At 42.2% G+C, this 18,851-nt stretch overlaps 1 protein-coding gene across 4 annotated transcripts in view; it reads right to left on the bottom strand.

The window, feature by feature from the left end:
* The window catches only part of SEMA5A (semaphorin 5A), a 371,086-nt gene that overhangs the window by 103,205 nt on the left and 249,030 nt on the right, over window positions 1-18,851 (bottom strand). For all 4 annotated transcript variants that reach the window (XR_014794856.1, XM_084881922.1, XM_084881921.1 and 1 more), the window contains 2 exons: window positions 10,078-10,176; window positions 8,285-8,498 (listed from right to left, as the gene is read on the bottom strand). Coding sequence is in view for 3 of the 4 variants with exons in the window: in XM_084881922.1 (XP_084738048.1) it covers window positions 8,285-8,498; window positions 10,078-10,176 (313 nt within the window). In the remaining variant the exon portion in view is untranslated. The remainder of the gene's footprint in view (window positions 1-8,284; window positions 8,499-10,077; window positions 10,177-18,851) is intronic.

The raw sequence follows: 18,851 nt of genomic DNA on the forward strand, positions 1-18,851 counted from the left end.
AATGAGAACCACTTCTGATTAAGCAGAGCGCGCATCCCAGGAGCCCAAAACTCTCACCCAGAATTCTCCTTCTCTTTATGCCTGTAGGAGCTTCATTAACTGGCTCTTTGTCTAAATGTTCTAGCTCAAAAGAACAGAGATACCCTGTCTATTCTGCTCTCTCACCCCAGTGCAAGCACAAAGCCCCAGCAGGCCTTCCATTCTCCTGTAACAGTCTTCCATATCACACTTTCCCCGGCTCAATTAATTATAAGTGATTTCACAACCATGCACTTCTGAACTTTTTGCAAACAGAAAAAGTTTCTAATTATCATGTTCATTTTTTTTTCCTGATTATATTTTTAAAACATGGGTTCATTTCTTTAAAGACCTAATAATTTGACCTGTAGAATCATAATTCGAAACTTAGGGAGATTTTTCATTGGAAAATTTAAAAAATTAAATTAACTTGAATTCAAATATTTTAGAAATATTTAATGCCTATACAGTATTTTTAAAAGACTCAGAGGAAAAAAGAAAGATTTATCTGAAAGGAGATACTGGGCTGCACCATTATACCGTTAGAATAAGTAAACTTGTATGTGAGCGTGGTCTTTGTCTATTGATGGGATTAGAGCCACACCAAGACAGAAGACAAAACACTGAAAATGAACTTCCCAATATGTGGCAGTGGGTGAGAAATTGTGAGAGGTCACTGATGGAGAAAAAAATAAAGATTAAGGAAATAACCTGGAAACAAATTTACTGAAACACATAGAACTGAATTATCTTATAAAAGGTTGGCAGAAGGATTCATGGGCCAAATTGTAACACTTTTGAAAGGAAAGAGAAAAACATGAATATTCATGCCAGGGTGCCAGGAGCCACCCAGGACTGTCAGAGGGAAGCTGCTGATGTCTAGGCAGTGAGAAGGAAGCCATTCTCCTGAGCGGTTATAGAAGTCCTAGTAAATTTTTGCAAAGGTATTGTATTCTCTGTAATGGGGCCTAACTTCTTTGTGTGGATTTATTTTGGGGAATAGGATGTCAGCCTGTATAGGACTTAGTGTATATGGTTGGTGCCTTTTGCCTCATAATATCTTGGTGGGGGACGGAGGTTCTCATTTATCCATTCTCTTTTGAAATGTGCAAACTCAAATTCCAAATGCTTACTGGCCAAGTATAGAGACTTCATCACAAGCCTGAGGGAATGTTGAGGCTCCCGAGTTGCAGGCATTCAGAGCTGGATGGCCAAGACAGAGCAGGGCACTGCTTTCAGAGAGCCCCACAAGAATCGATGCCTCCACCTCACTGACCAAACATTTGTGCCCATAAAGCCTGTGTTGAATTAGCTCACAGGCTCTTCTGCTTTGGGTAGAAAAATCCTAATTTATTCTATCTCCTCTTAAAAGCTTGTATAAGAAAATTATTTCAACCATTTACAAAGTTTCTATATTCCCCTTCCACCTCAGCTTGGGCATAAAAACATAGGCACAAGGAGAGAGTGATGGAGGCGAGTTAGGAGGCTGGTGATTCCTAGGACACTGACTAAACAAAGGGGAGGCCAGGAGCACACAGAGGGCCAAGGATTCAAGGAGTGGGACCTGTTTTCAAATCCTAGCTCAGGTGTGCCCTGGCTTAGGTGGCTAATCCATCTAACCCCAGCTTGCTCATCTGTAAAATAAGGACATTGCCATCTCCTGTGGAAGGTTGTGTGAAGGATTACAGACAACATGTATATAGAGTCTCCCAGGCACCTGGCACGTGATAAACAGCCACGTGACCCCCCTCAAACCTGGAGTAATAATCGGAGATAAGAGAGACGCCAACAGGTGCACACTCAGGCAGATGATATGGAGGAAGAGCATTTGTTTAACTCTTTTCTGACCCAATGACGAAAATCAGATTTGGCTTATAACACAATTTTCAAATGCATCCATCCCAGACAAGATGGACAATCTGCCTGTGCCCTCGGATGGGCTGGACGAAGGCTGAGAGTTAGGAAAACAAAAAAACCCCCACAAAAACAGCTCATTGTGCTGGGTCGCATGTCACAGGATGTAGCTCAGCATGCTATAGGAGCAAGAATCATCACTCAGCAAGTTTATGTGACCTCCATGAGTTAGTGTCAGACTTTAACCTTGCAGCTGCAGTTATGAAGATCTCCCACCATTGATGACAATGATGCTTGTTTGGTAAAATACAAAACTTGGCTGCTGACTCTGCAATCTTATTTTAGTTCTGGTTTTACCAAGCTGCTTTTCTTTGATAAATACTCAAGCTCCCCTATGCAAACACAGTGGAGTCCCCAGCCCCACTTGTCTGTTTTTGTTTGATCTGAGAACTCTGCTTTCATTGATGAATGTGCTGCTAGAACAAATGTCATCTGTCCAGAGAGTGCCTCACAGACACCTCAGGGAAGGCACTGTGTGGCCTCTGCCTACAGGGCTCCCACCAACCCCAGGACAGAGCCCCACAAGGGCACCCTACCTGGCCGTGCTTGGATCTCTGAAGGCCAGGGTCTGTCCCCTGCTCCACAAAGCCCATAACTTTGTAAGCAGAAACGATTTCTCCTGGCGTTAAGCACAGATGGGATTTTTCTCTCTCCAAATGAATTATCTTTAATCATTAGTGGGTTAATCATTGTATTAACTTTAAAGACTATTTAATGAGTGGATAAGAACATTAAAGTATTTCAAACCAACAGAATATGAGATTGTTACAGTAAGAGGTTCCTTAAGCAAAAGCATAGTAGCTCTTAAAGAGTGACACTATTCAAATGAGAACCCTTGTGGAGTTCAAGTATCTTTGCCTCCACATGAGGTCATGGCTGGAATCTCAGAGAATGGAGGAAGACATGAGGTTCATCAGGACAACCTAAGAAAGGCTAACATTTCCGAGAGAGAAGAAAGCAAGCAGGCTGCTGAGTGCTAATGAGATTATGTCTGTGTACACGTCCACACTGAGTGATTAAGGCTAATTTATGAATTAGCTTTTCTAAGTTCACACTGAGGTTTGATTCTATGGCAAGCATATAGTTCCCTCAGTACCCACAAACTCAATTTGCACACTATTAATTTGGCAGTGTCATTCTCCCCCCCTTTTCACCGGTTTATTGTTTCCCCAATTTGATTGCCAATTTCTTAAAAGGCAAGTTCTACAGCTTCTTTATTTTAAGCATCGGCCATTAAACATTTATTATCCTGCCTTACAATAGTCATTTACTAATGGTTATTAATAATTAGTATTTTAATGCATTAAAGCTGTTAAGGTACTTCTCTAAACACATAAATTTATTTTAAGAGTGATTTTTGCACAGGGAGAAATCTCATTATAAAAGTTAGATTCATTGCCAAACACTTAAACGCAACGTTTCAAACCCACAGAACATTATCCAATTGATGGCATTGTTTTTTATAGCCGACTGAATAAATAATAGCTGAAAATAGGAGTCCAAATAATATGGTAAAAGGAAGATTTTTGAGTCTTCAGACTTGACTTAGTTAAAAAATATACAAATCATTTTTCTTGGGGGTTGGGGGGTTTAAAATTAATACAACCTGTTCCCTTCACTTAACACAATAATTCATATTTCTGCTGCTTGTGAAACGTGGTCTTCTCTTACTCATTTAACAAATATTAATAAAGTTTCAGGTGTGTTTTAGGCACTAAGTGAAATGCTGAGCACACAAAGGTGGCTTGCATGTATTCCCTGCCCTCAAGGGTATTCACAAGCTTGTGCTGAAAACAAAGAAGTAAATTACTTACCTGTAAACTACTGTATTAAAATGATATGTATTGGGAGCTTTCATTCTACTGGAGATAAAGAGACAATGTGCTAAAGAGCATGACAGCTAAGGAACAACCCTGAGCAAGGTAAGGAGCATCAAGAGGGCTACTAGGTGGAAGAGGATGTGATTTCAAATAAGGTGTCAGATGAGGTCCCATTGAAACGTAGTATTTAACCGAGACTGAAAGGGGCCCCCAGCTGGCCGGGTAGATCATGTGGGAGAAAGAGCTTTTCAGAATGAATAAAGGCTGGCCAACCGTAGCCCATGGTCCAAATCCTACCCACTGTCTATAATTGAAGTTTTGTGAGCACAGAGCCATGAGTGCATGTGTGCATAGGTGATGTGTGCTGTCCTGCTAAGATAACAGAGTCATGAGTGCGCATGTGTGAGCAGGTGATGTGTGCAAGCCTGCTGTAGGTTTTGATCAAGAGACCAAGAGCTCCAGAGCAGTGGGGTAAGTACAAACATGAGCATGGCCAAGAGCAGATGAAAGACCCAACTGAGTCTAGGGAAAACTGAAATTTGAGCTAAAGTAAAGAAGAGCTGATACAAGGGAGTAGGCAAAATCAAGGGACGTGAGGACAGAATAAATGCCATGTGCACAGGACCACGGTGAGGAAGGCCTGGTGCACCCAGGGAACGGCACACTTCCCCTCTAGAGCTCCAAGAAGGTTTGTGGGAATGCGGCTGGAGTCAGGGCTGAACACACAGACAGAGCAGACACACAGGCTGGGAAAGAGAAGCAGGTAAACCTGAGGAAGTTGTCCATAGCCAGCCCTATCCTTCCTCTCTATGCCAGCGGTTACTGACAGCTGATGGCATGTCCTGCCACTCGGGTCATGTGGCACAGGGGCAGTGGTGCAGAAGGGATGGGACACCCACTTAATGGTGTATAGCCATAGTGGTATAATCAAAATGTGTGCTTGGAGCTTGGGCATTAAATCCAAAGGACTCAACATGTACAAGGACGGTTGTTTGAACAGTACTAGGTATTTATGTTGGTTTCTAGGAGGTGTGGTGGGAAGACTAGAGGCTTGGCAGGACTTTACTCTTGGTTCGCTGTGTCCTGGCAGGACATCACCCTGGACAGACCAAAGGTTGGCCCTGAAGTTCTGGGGTCCTGGGAGGCTGGAGTTGCCTATGGGCCTGCTGTGCTGTCTACATGCCCTAAGTCCTGAAGAAACATATTTTGGTGTTATTGTGCTTGAGCCAAGCCTGCACTGTAGCCCTTTGAGGGAGTAACTCAAACAAAGAATGGAGGAAGGAGATCCACTCCAGAATGCTGCCTGAGAGACAGAAACCCTTCTCCAGAGGCCATGGGGCCAGGAGAGCTGCAGAGTGCAGAGAGCATCAGTTTAAGGAAATGTATTGCATCCCGGAGCTCTGGAAAGCAGGAGCGGGGCAGGAGTAAACCAGCTCTGCCTTGGACTAAGGGGACTGACAATCACACAGTCCTGACATCACTGGAAACAAGGAAACACCATTGTCTGCTCAGAGTGAAGGTGATACGGCTGAGATGGGAGACTGAGGATGGGCAGAGAACACACCCACAGCATAGGAAGGAAGACCACTATCATCATCAGAAAATAGGAGGCTGCAGTTAAAGATTTCAATACTGTTATAGGTTGAATTGTATCCCCACCCCCACCCCCACCCCCCAAAAAAAATGTTGAAGCCAACCCTCAGTACATTTAAATATGTAAATGAGATGATTTCAGATACAATTATTTAATATGAGGTTATACTGATAAAGGTGGGACTCTAATCCAACAGGGCTGTTCATATATGAAGATGGCCACATGAGGAAGTTCCTAGACATGGCAGAACTAAGGCTGTTTTTTTTTAGCTTGTTTGAGTTTCTTTATTTGTTGTCTCATTTAAGAAAGAAAAAAATCTGAGCATTTTTATAAAAAGAGAGTGATCACCCTTAGAGAGGAAGAAATGTAAGGCCATGGCAAAAAAGAAGGGCTAATGAATAGAGCAACCATCTATTGAAAGAAAATTCCTCCAGAACACACAGCAGAAAGAACTGAGACAGGATGAAGGGTCAAACAGCAGATGGGGTACGACGTGTGGGTTCCAATTAGGCCAGTGATAATAGATGACTCTGTACTCAGGCTCAGTGGATGACGGAGCAGGGCAAAGTGGGGGACAGAGGCCAGAATTCACCCTGGATGGAGAGTCAATAGGAGCAGAAAAACTGGGCCAACCAGCCAGGAGCAGAACCAGTATCTCAGGGTTCAGACAAAGAAGGAATTGGCCCAATAGAAAGCAGGAGAGGGAATAAGCAGTGAGCATGCAAGAACTGGCTCTCTGTCTCTGCCCCAGGAGTCAGGGCCTCCCTGGTGTGGCCGGGGGAGGGGGTGAGGAGTGCTGCTCCGTGAGGAAATCAGAGCCTCTATGAGCTGAGAATCTAAAGCTTCCTCTGCTCAATAAATGATGAAGGCACACCTGCTGGAGTGGGGTGCACAGTGGGTTTGCTCTCCATGGCCCTTGTTCTACCATCTGACTCTCATATGGAAAGAATACCACCCGGAGGGTTAGGAGAATCTGACCATCTGATCAGCCTGTGGGTATCAGAGTCACGTGTAAAGAAACAGCCAGCGGATATAACTCATGCTCTGACCTGAATTGTTTTTCTAGGATATTCCTAAGGGTATCACTTGAGGGAAAAGAAAGAGACTGTGCTCCTAATTACTTTATACTTTGCTTTGGGCAAACTGTAATTGCAATGCCTTTGGGTGGGAAAGTTTTGAATTTTAACTGGAAACAGCTTGACTAGTAAAAATCAACAAATAGGCAAAACTTGGAGCTACACAGATGAAAGCTTCAGGGATGAAAGGGGACCTTCCATAGAGCATGGATGGGTTCAGATGCAACCAGTTCAACAGAACTAATGTTAATGGAGAGAATCAAGTCACTCTTCGTCTGAGAAAATCAGCCCATGCCTCCCTTTGGAAGCACATGGTCATTCAATTTGCTGGAGAAACTTGAGAACATTTTCTTTTCTAGAAGTGATTCTTCAAAAGGCAAACTGTGGTGGTTGGTTTGACTATATTATTTGACCAAATTCCTGTGCCATGCTTATTGTACACATACACATTCATAAATGATGGGTCTAAATAGGTGGTTCTCAACTGCAAGCAATTTCTGTCATCACAACTGGGGATGGAAGCATGTCATCTAGTGAGTGTAGGTCAGGGATGCTGCTAACCATCCCACAATATTCAGGACAACTCCTCCCCCACCCGAAAGATTATATGGCCCAAAGCTTTGATAGTGCTGAGGTTGAGAAACTCTGCCCTATTTAATTAGTGTGTCTTTGGCAAACAGCCAGTAAATCTTTATAGAACTTGAAGGCTCAAAATAGTAAATATGCTCATGGCAATTTGAAGATTTCATCTTAGCACAAACTCCCAAAAACATAAGGGAATGAACTACATATGGTACACATGTCTATCCACAGCATTATATTTGTGAGAGTGTACGTTCACAGTCACACATGCACATACACATAGGCAAAGGGGATGAATTTTGGCTGCCTCATCTCAGGACATGGTACAAAGCAAATCTCAACAGTGAGCAGGTAACCAAGTTCTAACCCAAGATTGAAGGGAAGTCTGATGTGGCTCTTCTTCCGCTGTCATATCCGAAGGCAGGATCAGAAGTCTCAGCAGTGAGTTAGCCTGAGGACCAACCTGACTGGACAGGCTGTGGATGCAGAGAGACTAATGGTAGCATCGGGGTCCTTATTAACTTTTGAGCCACTGATATAAGCAACTCCAAAGATGTCCACCCTGATTTGATACCTTCTTTTTAAATTGGTCAAGCTACTTGGAGCTACCAGTCGCCGTACACAATCTTTTACACATTGTCTGAACGTTTCATGAAATACTAGTAATTTCCTGTTTCAGATATATAATAAACATGATAAGAGGAAATGCACGAGTCTACAGATATCTTGGACATAACATCACATTTTCTAAATTATAAACATTACTATTAAAAACTAGCCTAAGTGTTGTTGGTTTTTTTTTGTGTGTGTTTTTTAAAATATATTTTATTGATCTCTATAGAGAGGAAGGGAGAGAGATAGAGAGCTAGAAACGTCGATGAGAGAGAAATATCGACCAGCTGCCTCTTGCACACCCCCTACCGGGGATGTGCCCGCAACCAAGGTACATGCCCCTGACTGGAATCGAACCCGGGACCTTTCAGTCCGCAGACCAACGCTCTACCACTGAGCCAAACCGGTTTCGGCAAAACTAACCTGAATTTGATGAATATCAAAGGAGTCCTATTCTCATGGTCTCCACTGTAGGGACTATCACTGCTCTTTCCATCACCAAAGAGCCACGTGATGCCCTTCTACATGGAAGTAGCAAGCATGTTACATTTTGATTTCTTTAGAAAATATGCTTTTCTTTAGAGACTGTGACAGTTTGCTTTTGAGCACTATGTCATCAGAAATCGCAGACGCATGAGATGGGAAACAGGAGTGGCTGCAGGACTTACCATTAAGCCACTTGGAGTTGTACTGGGCTGTACGGAGAGGAGGCAAGAGGCCCAGGCTTCGGTAAATGGCGGGATCGCGTCCGGGGAAATCCATGGCTGTAGCAGCATACAGCTCCCCGCTGGGAGTGAGGAGAGCCGTGGAATTGTGCTGGGGGCTGTAGGGACAGCGGGCCATACCACTGATCACGTCATGGATCTCCGTCAGGTTACTCAACTGTGGGTGAGGACATGAGAGAGAAATGGATTACCCTGGGCGGGCTCTTTAATTCTGAGAATGCCTGTACTGCTAGGAAGCATGGGAAACAAGCTTTCTGGGGCTCATGACAAGACATGACCAACTTCACGCTCTGCCCTTGATGAAACTGAGTGCTGTGGGCATGGTTTTAGTGTGCAGGTATCACTCTCTCTCATCATCCCAACAGAGTAACAGTACCTCGTGTGAGTGAATGCTCACAAAATCTGAAGATTGTTGTATGTTGTTTCTATTCATAATGCAAGGGCACTGCTATTCTTTCCACTTGAATAAAGACACAGGTTTCAATACTTACAGAAATATAAACTACAATAAAAGTTATATACAATTTAACTGAATCAGCATATTATGAATAGCCCAAAACATGTTCATAGGTAAGGATGGGTGGATATTTATAGCACCATGTAGCCCAAATTTTCAAAACTTCCTTGAATTTTTAGAGAGAACTCCATATCTTGCTGTCATCTGGGGAGAATCCAGCCTGTCAGTCCCTGGGTGAGAAAAGCCCTTTGGGTGGTAAGGGAATCTTGGGTCCACTTGTTCCCTCACTCTTTCTTGAGAAGCAAGAATGCAGATGGGGTGGGGGACACTCAGAGCCACTGCCTGCTCTATGAGTAGACTTGTAGCCCCGTTAAGTAAGTCAAAATCTTTCTGCCCAAGACTCTCCTTTTATAAAAGAGGACACAAAGGACAACCACCACAGTGGGTAGATGTGAGAATTAAATGAGTAAGTGGATAGAGGCCTCTTATAACAGGCCGTGGTACCTAGGGATCTCTGTGAGAATCACCATCATCCTCATCATCATCCTTTTTTTTTTTTTTTTTTTTTACAATAACTGGATGCTAACTCAAAAATAATGAAGTTGATGATAAATTCTGGTTTTGAGAGAAGTTGTGCAACCAGGAAATTAACCTGATGATAGTTCTCCATTATGTTCCCTGAGGAAGATCAAATGAATATCTCGCATTGGGAAGATGACAGGTTTGCTTTGATAACCCTGATGCTCTCCTGGCAAAAGATGTGGGACTCTGAAAATCCTTGTCAGTAATCACAGCTTGAAAGAAAAAGCATTGGGTACAACTACTTTGCCTAGAGTTCCAGTGGTTTGTCTCATTGTTTTAACTTTTTGTCATGTTTCTTCTCCAATTTGTAATATAATATCTTTGTTCATTCGGATTGTGGTTTAAGGCCACGTCGATACTTAGCAGTATCTCTAAAGTAAAGCAGAGTAAGAAAAAAGGACATGTTTATGATTAATGTTTAGAGTCACTGGTGGGGAAAAAGCTGGCAGGAATAGTTTCAAAATCTATTTAAATTTAATTATAAAAGCTATGGTTATTTCTAGTTCTTTATATAATTGAAAATTGTGATTAGGAGTAAATCAATACATCAAATATGTATTCAATTTGACAAAAGAGGTTTTTTGAATTAAAGAGCAACTTGTTGGGAGAACAGAAAAGCAAAAATACACCCATGCTTTAATAGAAGGTTTGCATTTTCCTGGCATAAGTTTTGTCAACTCTCATAATGAAGCTGTACCGTGCGATTGCTGCAGACAGGGGTGAAAGCGTGGGTCCCACAGGTAAATAGCCAGTCGCCGGCTACTAAAAGCACCCGGATGTAGTTCTGACATTCATCCTAAAATAAAAAAATATCACAAGAAATTCATTAACAAGGCCTCAGCACGATTAAATAATGTGACTATCCACATGCTTGTTCAGTGAGAGATACTACTGATTTTAATTAAATATAATTAAAATCCCAGGACTTTTAAATTACATATGCATGCTTCTCCAAGGAGAAGGCCACATGAGAAACTCTATACAAATCAGAACAAGGTTTATGTTTAGTTCTCAAATTTGGTTACATACATAGCAAGACTCTATTATCACTTTTGATTCTTTGATGGACAAATAAAAATATAACCAACAAAAGAAGGACATCTCAAACATATGGTAGGAAAGCCCATGCTGATGGTGACCCAGAGCTGAATAGTTCTTGCAATTGCAGAGCATTCACAAAAAAATCTGGTCCATGGGCATAGGAGTGCATGGACCTGAGAAAGCATTTACTGATCAGGTACTCTTCAGGAGGCTCTTAACAAAAAAATTGAAATCGAGGGCAACAACAATTACTTTAGAGTTGTCCACATAAGAATAGAATATTCTTAATTCCAGAGGAGAGGGGAAAGAAAGAGGTATAGAAGGGCTTCCCAGAAGAGGTTGACATCTAACATAAACTTCCAAGGAAGAGTAGAATTTACTGAAACTCTCTGGAAGAAAACTTGCAGGGTTTTCCTGAGCAAAGAAGAGAAAACATACTCCAGGCAGGGGAACAGCCTGTGCCACGACACACTGGCTAGAGAAATCACGGTGCTTTCATTGTGTGTAGAAGAGGGAACACAAGCAGGGGAGCCAGACCCAGGCCAGGTGTGCCGGGCTGAGGAGCTTACATTTATTCGGATTGTGAAGGGACCCATGATATGTTATTAATGCATGAAGTTCTGATCTGATCCAATGCTTGTGATTATAAGGCCACTGGGGAATCAGTGTGGATGTTAATGTGGAGATAGGGAGATTGCAATTCACAGAAAGGAAGGGAAACCACTTCCATAATTCAGTCCCTCCTCATCTCAGGCCTGACTAATGCAGCAGGTGTGAAAAGGCAAAACCGGAATCCAGGCAATCAACAAGATGTGGGCACTGACCAATCAGCTGGGCCTGATGACACAATGACTTGAATCACACATTGCCCCAAGTCTGGGAGACCTGGACTGAATAGCACAGCAACGTTCCTTCAACCAGGTGGCAACCCAGTATCCATGCAATGTTGATCTGTCACAGCTCAGTGTGCTTTGTGGGCTGGCTGTGAGGACGAAAAGAGCTAAGCTATTTGAATTTGCTTTCTAAATGTAAAGTGAAATATCAAGAGTAGATAAATCTCTTAATACTAGTATCAGCAATAAAAGTGACACATTATCATGAGGTGTCAACCTGAAGACACTTCAACTGAAGAAAGAAAACCACAGAACAAAGAGCTAAGGTAACTATCAGAAGAATTAAGAAATGAGTGTAAACAGTAGACAGTAAGTTGGGTAAGTGAGAAAGGTACACCACATGGGGAGGTGTCTTCTGTTTTGTCTTTATAACTGAGGAGAGATAAAGAAAGTTATAGAGAGAAGGAACAAAACAAGACTTCAAAAAACCTTATCATCATCCATTCCTAAGCATAGGAGATGGGTAAGGTGACCAGACATCCTGCTTTTAGCGGAACAGTCCTGATTTTTAACAATTTGTCCCGCGTCCCGCGGCATTTTAAAAAAGTCCCTTAGAGATAGGGCTCCCACCTCAGGGAGCAGAGGGGCCCAGAGTTTTCAAAGATGAGGAGGAAAACACAAAGCCTAACCTTGTCTGAGGGGGACTCCAAAAAGACCTTGGAGAACACAGGGCCAAGAGGACTTGACACATTAGCAGATAAAACAGACACAAAAATGCCACCAGAATAAAGAATGAGATAGAGAATTGCACAGAGGGGAAAGGTGGGGATTTTGTTTTGTTGTCTGCTGCTGCTTTTAGAAGTTTTCCAAGAATAATCAAGATGTTGTTTATTTCTTTGAAGCAAGAGACTGACTTAAGATAGAAGTGTGCTAGAGACAGTCCCTGTTAATCACGGAGAAGGTCAAGGGTAAGATATTCCAAGAGAATCACTCAGATTGAAAAGATGGGATCTCAAGGCTGAAGGCTACAGACCTGGTGAAGAGGGAGAAAGTGCCTCTCATCAATTATGGGAAGGCAAACAATGAAGATAACACAGGTGGTGTTTATCTTAATCTCCCCCCAAAAAAGGACAAAATGAAAATAGGATTTTAGGTCCTTAACATTCTGAAGGCCTATCACAAACTTGAGAAAGAATTAGAAAGATGGTTAGGGGGTATCATAACCAGGATGTAGCTTTGTGCCAGGGAGGAAGGGCAAATCCAACTGGTCATTTTTTTTTTTAATCTTGAAAAAAGTAAATGTAGAAGAAAATAATATTATTTTAATTAGCACAGAGGGTGTTTGTTTGTTTGTAAGGCCTATTCTGGTCATCAGAATCATGTGTGGATACAATGGGCGGTTCTTCTATCTGAGGAGGGTCATATGCCGTGATGAGCTAACCCTGCTCAGGGAGTATGCAGCAAGGAAGAAGGTAAATGCCAGGCACCAGGATGGTCAGACAGGGAGGTCTGTGCAGTCCTTTTCTAAAAGGATGGAGGACCCAGCCCTATGGAACCCAGACTTGCTTATAGTAAATGCGACCATGTTCAAGATGGATCCAGATGCAGGGTCCGATGGAACACGATGTCCTACAAGAGAAACTTTCAGAGGCTGTTGGTATGTTGTTTCTTCCTGCCAATAACTCAACTTATTTGCCCAAAAGATTGGCTCAGCTCATCTCAGACCCTTCCTATTCTTACTCACTTGGAAGTTCTCTTTGGTTTAACTTACAAACTGCCCCCAGACTGATTCTAGAATTAGTAAATATGAATTTTAGATAAAGAAATACATTTCAAAGAATAAATTCTTGGGTTTTTGCTTTGTGTTTTTTTTTTTTGTTTGTTTGTTTGTTTTGTGTCTCTCTGTGTGCGTGTGTGTGTGTGTGTGTGTGTGTGTGTGTGTGTGTGTGTATTTTATCCCCAAGAGAGATTGGAGCAAGTTCAAACAAAATATAATGTAAAAACATAAAAATAGGAGAAAGTGGAAGTACTTAGTTTTTGAGCAGAAGATATACTTAGCAATGAAGAGTCAAAATTAAGATTGAGAAAAATGGTCTGTGTCCCAGGCTTTGTAATAATTAGTCTCTTAATAGTGATTATCCTAGACTCAAATTTGCCTATAGAAAATCTCCTGATAAGCCCCTTTGTCAAGCTCTGCTACAAATGTGGCCTTCATATGGATTAGCTGAAGTTGCTAGACTGCATACAATCACCTTTTTAAAAAGTATAGACATAATATAGAACCCTTTTAGGAGATTCTGTTACAGGTTTCTCTTACAAATCAGCTTATCTAAATGTCTTTGCTTTTCTCTCTCTCTCTTTCTTTCTCATCTAGGAATTCCCCCCCCCCCCCCCCCCCTTATATCATCTTCAAAATGGTTGAAGGGGATTTAATGACTTCTGGTTTTCTGAGAAGTCATAGTGCTCATGGAAATTCCAAGGCCACTAGCAGCCTGCCACCACATGGCTTCTGTTGTTGATAATGAGAGCCATCTATCTACATTTTGATAATACCACTTGGACATTAAAATGACCCATGTGTGCCCGCATTCTTGCAAGCTGGTCAACCTGTCCTTGACTTTGAAGCAATTTTTATTTGAATTGATAGCTGAGATGCATAGTTGCTGACTCACTGAGAACTTTTAGATGAGATTGGCCAAGGCTCATTCCATCTCAAGGACATATGGTCTAGTCCCAGAAGAGAAAACACATGTTTTAGGATCATCTTCTTAATGAATTAACTGGTTTTGCCTTATAGCATTTCATCATTTTCCTTTCGAGCAGTTATGTTTTGCTTGAAGAAAGACTGTAATTGTGTAGAAAGATTAACTGCAAACAAGGTAGATGCCTCAGCAACAGCTAGCCCATCCATTGTCAAACCCATCAATTTTAGGGAGGATAGGGGATGGGGAGGAGCCTGACAGCCTTTATGTTAATCACAGCGCTCTCACTAAAAGCAGCCTCTGTCTCTTAATGAAGCATTAACTGTGTGAGCATCCAAAGTGAGTATCCGAGGAGCAATTCAGAGTAATTGCACGTGCCTTTTAGGTCCAATGTACACCAACCAAAGTCATGATTACCAGGTGGATCTTAAAAAACCACATGATCCAATTGATAGAAATATATAGACACAAATGTATATAAAGATATATGTGTGTGTTTCCGATGTATAAATGTGCATACAAATTATAGAAGTATATATAAATACAGGGGATGGTAAGAGTAGGGCTGACTTCAACCTCCGCAGGAGACAGTGGGGCTAACCCAAGCAGGTCATAGAAATTCAGCTTTGTTTACTGGTTTCCAAAGACTAGGAGAAGGTATGAATCGGGGGTGGGGAATATCTGGCCTTCAAGCCTTAGAAGGCCTGCAAAATCATTTGGTCTGGCCCTGCAAAGGCAACCGCAGGTGAATTTCAAAATTCAATATATCTAGGAGCTTTTTTCATAGCAGCATATATTTATATTAAGTGAATTATCTTCAGCGAATGATGTTATAAATATCCAAATGGCCCTTGGCAGAAAAAGGTTACCCTTTTTTTCTGGTGTAATTGATGAAGGCCTGCAATTTGAGCATTTTTAAGACTGTACCTAAGTGCACTGTGCCATTGAAATATTCTTTTGAGTTAACAAAGCTATTGCAATAATCATAACCTGCATGTATTTTTCCATATGAACAATTGTAAACCTACTTTTTGCCCATCCCGATATACATATAGAGATATAGAAGTATGATAATTTATAAACATATACATATACACACAGATTTCATTAAAATTACTTATATAACACACAGTGTATTAATAAATTAAAGTGTAATTACTATTTATACTAATAAAAGAGTAAGATGCAAATTTACCTCACCTTCAGGATGCCCACCAGCCATTCAGAAATATGCAAATTAACCCAAAAAATATGGTGGGTTACTTTGCATATGCAGACACCCAGCACCTGGGGGCAGGGTGTGTTCCACACCATGCCAGCTGCTCTGGGACTCTGGGCAGTGTGAGAAGGTGGAAAGGCAGCTCAGGGCAGGAGCAAAAAGGCAGTTCCAGCCGGAGCGAAGGTGGTGCTGGCAGCCAGGGGAAGGAAGGCCCATTCTTGCATGAATCTTCGCGCATCTGGCCTCTATTATTTATATAATGCGACTCTTAAAAGAACTTGACTCCATAGCAAACTTGTTTGGGAAGCTCGATATGAAAAAGAACAAACTTTGGCATGAGTAACCTGCACAGGTCGTTAGTACCTCACCTAAGGAATCCTCAATTTTTGCAGCAATTATTTAGGAGAAAGGCAGGCCTCGTTTGCCACAGGCACTGATTAACTCCTAGCTTTCCAAATACTAGCAACTCAGATGAAAATGTCAAATTTCAACCCCGGTGGCCCCAGATTCCCAGGCAGGATGGTGTCTTTGCTCGCTCAGGTGGAGTTTAACTCTTTACTTATCCAAGTTGACGACTCGGGAGCAGGACCAAAGGAAAGAGCAGGGGAACAGTACACAGAGCCCTAGATCCTAATCAAAATTCTCCCACTGACTAGCAAAATAATTCTAGGAACTTGGTGTTGAGAATACTGACATGAGATCATGAACAAGAAACTTTTGAAAATTATAAAGTGCAACATATACACAAAGCAGCTCTTTCAGGCCCTTAATCACCAGTTGTGTTTCTTTTGTCAAGTTCCTAAAGGTCGTGGTGGGAAGGGCTTTGGCTCAGACATAGTAACGCCAAACAGACAAGGGACTCTTGTTAGATCACCAGAGAATGGACTATTTATGTTTAAAATAACATTTGTGGAAAAGACATTTAAATAACTCTCAAAGCTGATTTCTATAATGGTCTTTCAAAGGAAACTAAATACAACAGAATTTATTATAAGAGGTTTCGGAATTCATAAAAACAGATTTTCCCCCATTGCTCCAAAGTGAGCTGAAAATCATGTACATAACAAGGCATCAAACCTCAGGAAGAATGAGCAGGCCCAGTGCTTTGCTTCTCTTCTAAACAAGCCCAAAGCAAAGATGTGGGCCATTTTCTTGACCCTGATTCCCTCAATTGTTACTGAGATGGACTATACATGAACCTCGGGGTCAGTCCCAGAGGAGCAGGAGAAAACGTGTCATCTTCCTCTCCCCGGCTCTGCAGCCACTGGGAAGGCTCTCAGGGAGGAGTGGGTTTGGGCTGCCACCTCCAGGCCCAGCCTGGCCACCCGCCACATTCCTGGTAGGAAAACCCATTGTGTGGAGCAGCACAGACCGCTTTTCTTAGCACAGGAAAAAGGCTACTTCAGTCAGAATGGCTGGCATTTTTCTCATTTTTGAGATGTCACATTGTCCATTATTCTTTTTATTGGGGGGGGGGGGCGCAGGGATACATTTTGTAAGTTCATAATACTATCACACAAAGAAAGTCATAAAACAGTTGAATTCTCATTTCTAAATTCATGGCTACAGAGAAGTCTGATTTCCACTCCCCTCAACCGCTGTTATGTTTTAGTCAAATTGATACAGAAAATGTGTTCTGATTTGGCTCCTGGCACTGTCAGAACAGAGAAATGTGGGGTGTCTGACTTTCACATTTAGGGGTTAGCCCTCAGGCAGGTGGCACGTGGCCTAAGCTGCTGCTTTTAAGTGGTGCCGCCTTGCCGCCTCCCCATCTGTGCCCCAGGGCTTGGGCTTGGGTCTCTCCTCTTCCCTCTTTCTAGTTCCTAGAAACAGAGCCCTGGCCGGGTTGCTCAGTTGGTTGGAGCATCATCCCATACAAAAAAAGGCTGCAGGTTCAATTCCCAGTCAGGTCACATACCTAGGTTCAGGTTTGATCCCCCTGGTCAGATCCCCATGTACGGAAGGCAACTGATCAATGTTTCTCTCTAACTTTGATTTTTCTCTCTTCCTCTCTGTCTCTATCCATCCCACCATCCCTCCTTTTCTCTAAAATCAATGAACAACATATCCTAGGGCAGTGGTCGGCACATGTGGCTCTCAAGCTGCGGTTTGCCATTCTGTTGACTGAGTTTGCCGACCACTGTCCTAGGGTGAGGGTTAAAAAAATAAATAAAATAGAAGAATGAGGTCATCAAATAGTGTCCTGGAAGGCCCGGACATCACCAGGCAAAGGGGAGGACATTGGCACTAGAACCATGGAAAGGCCTATGTTTTCCAACAGTGAATCTTACTAGTAGAATGAAAGAAAGATGATTTTTTTTCCTACCCCAGCCCCTGGTAAATTTAATTCCCCACATTTCATTCCTCAAGCACAGGTGATCTTAATTGGAGAACTCCCTGTGCTCTGTGAGTGAGGAGCAAAGGTATACCAATACACCTGCCATATCAAGACATCCATATTACAGGGAGGAGAAAGAAAGCCATCTGGAAAGCACTTTGTCAAAAGGCTTCTACATAATCTATACAGAGTCAATAAGGTTATTGAGGTAAATACATTCCTTATGCACGTATTTCTTTTCGGGGGTATTTTAAAAGACAATATTCTGATTTTTGTGTAACCTGGTACTACCTTTAAATCTTCCTGTATGTGCCATGACTTATTTCAGAGGCATTTTCATGAGGTTAGAGATCTTTTGATAAATAGCCTTTCTTTTTCTTTGTCTGCAAGGGTTTCCCTGGCTAAGACTGTATTTTCTTCCTCCTCCTCTTCAGTCTTCCTAGCTCTTTATTTGGCTTTGAGAAACACAATGACTAAGTTTGCTAGGACTTACCTCCATGTCTAACCTTCAAGACTGTTGAGTTCAAAGACAGAAAAGCAGGCAATGAATTTGGATAAAATAAGGTGCAGGATGGTCTCCCACACATACCGCCGGTATGAGGGAGTTTTCCCAGCGATCTCTGCATTTGCTGTACTGTTTGTCCTGGGACCACACTTGGTAAAGAATAAGCCCTTTTTGCTGCTCTTGAGGAGCAACTTTCTCCTGGACCAAAGTGTGACTGAGGTTGGAAAGCGCTTGCTCCGACAAAGGAAAGGCGATCCCTAACAGAATGAGACCTCTTGAGCCTGAGACCCAGTGGGAGAGAATTTCCTCATGATGATCCAGCATCATTTTCTCAGAAACACAGACTTCCTCAGGAGCCTCTCCTTGGGCAGCCAACTGTGAGAGAGCACCCCTGCCATGTGGACCGCTACTCAAGGCATGCCTTTGAGCCGTAGCTACCCTGCCCTTAGGAACCTGGAGGTACAGGTTTTCTCGTGCTTATTTTTAAAATATGATAAGTTAAATTATTATAAAAAACTCTCAAATCACTTTTGATGCCATTATTTTAGATATCATGTAGTCATTTTCTGGAGTGAGCTGTAAGGCACAATTGGGAGAAATCTAAATATTATTTTAAAAATCCAGGCTCACAGTATTCTAAATGATATCATAACCAATTAATTTCATTGCTTAGTCTAATGTCTGAGAGTGCAAATTGGATCTGATCTTATGCTCTAAATCCCTTTTGGAAGCTCACTGAATGTTAAAACCTGGAGAATTTACTGCACATATATTTCAAAGCTTGCCTTTTTCACACGGCACCGTAATCAGGAATAGCCTTCCCATTAACATGC

Source organism: Pipistrellus hanaki, assembly GCF_964339955.1.
Source record: "Pipistrellus hanaki genome assembly, chromosome: 4".
Taxonomy (NCBI): domain Eukaryota; kingdom Metazoa; phylum Chordata; class Mammalia; order Chiroptera; family Vespertilionidae; genus Pipistrellus; species Pipistrellus hanaki.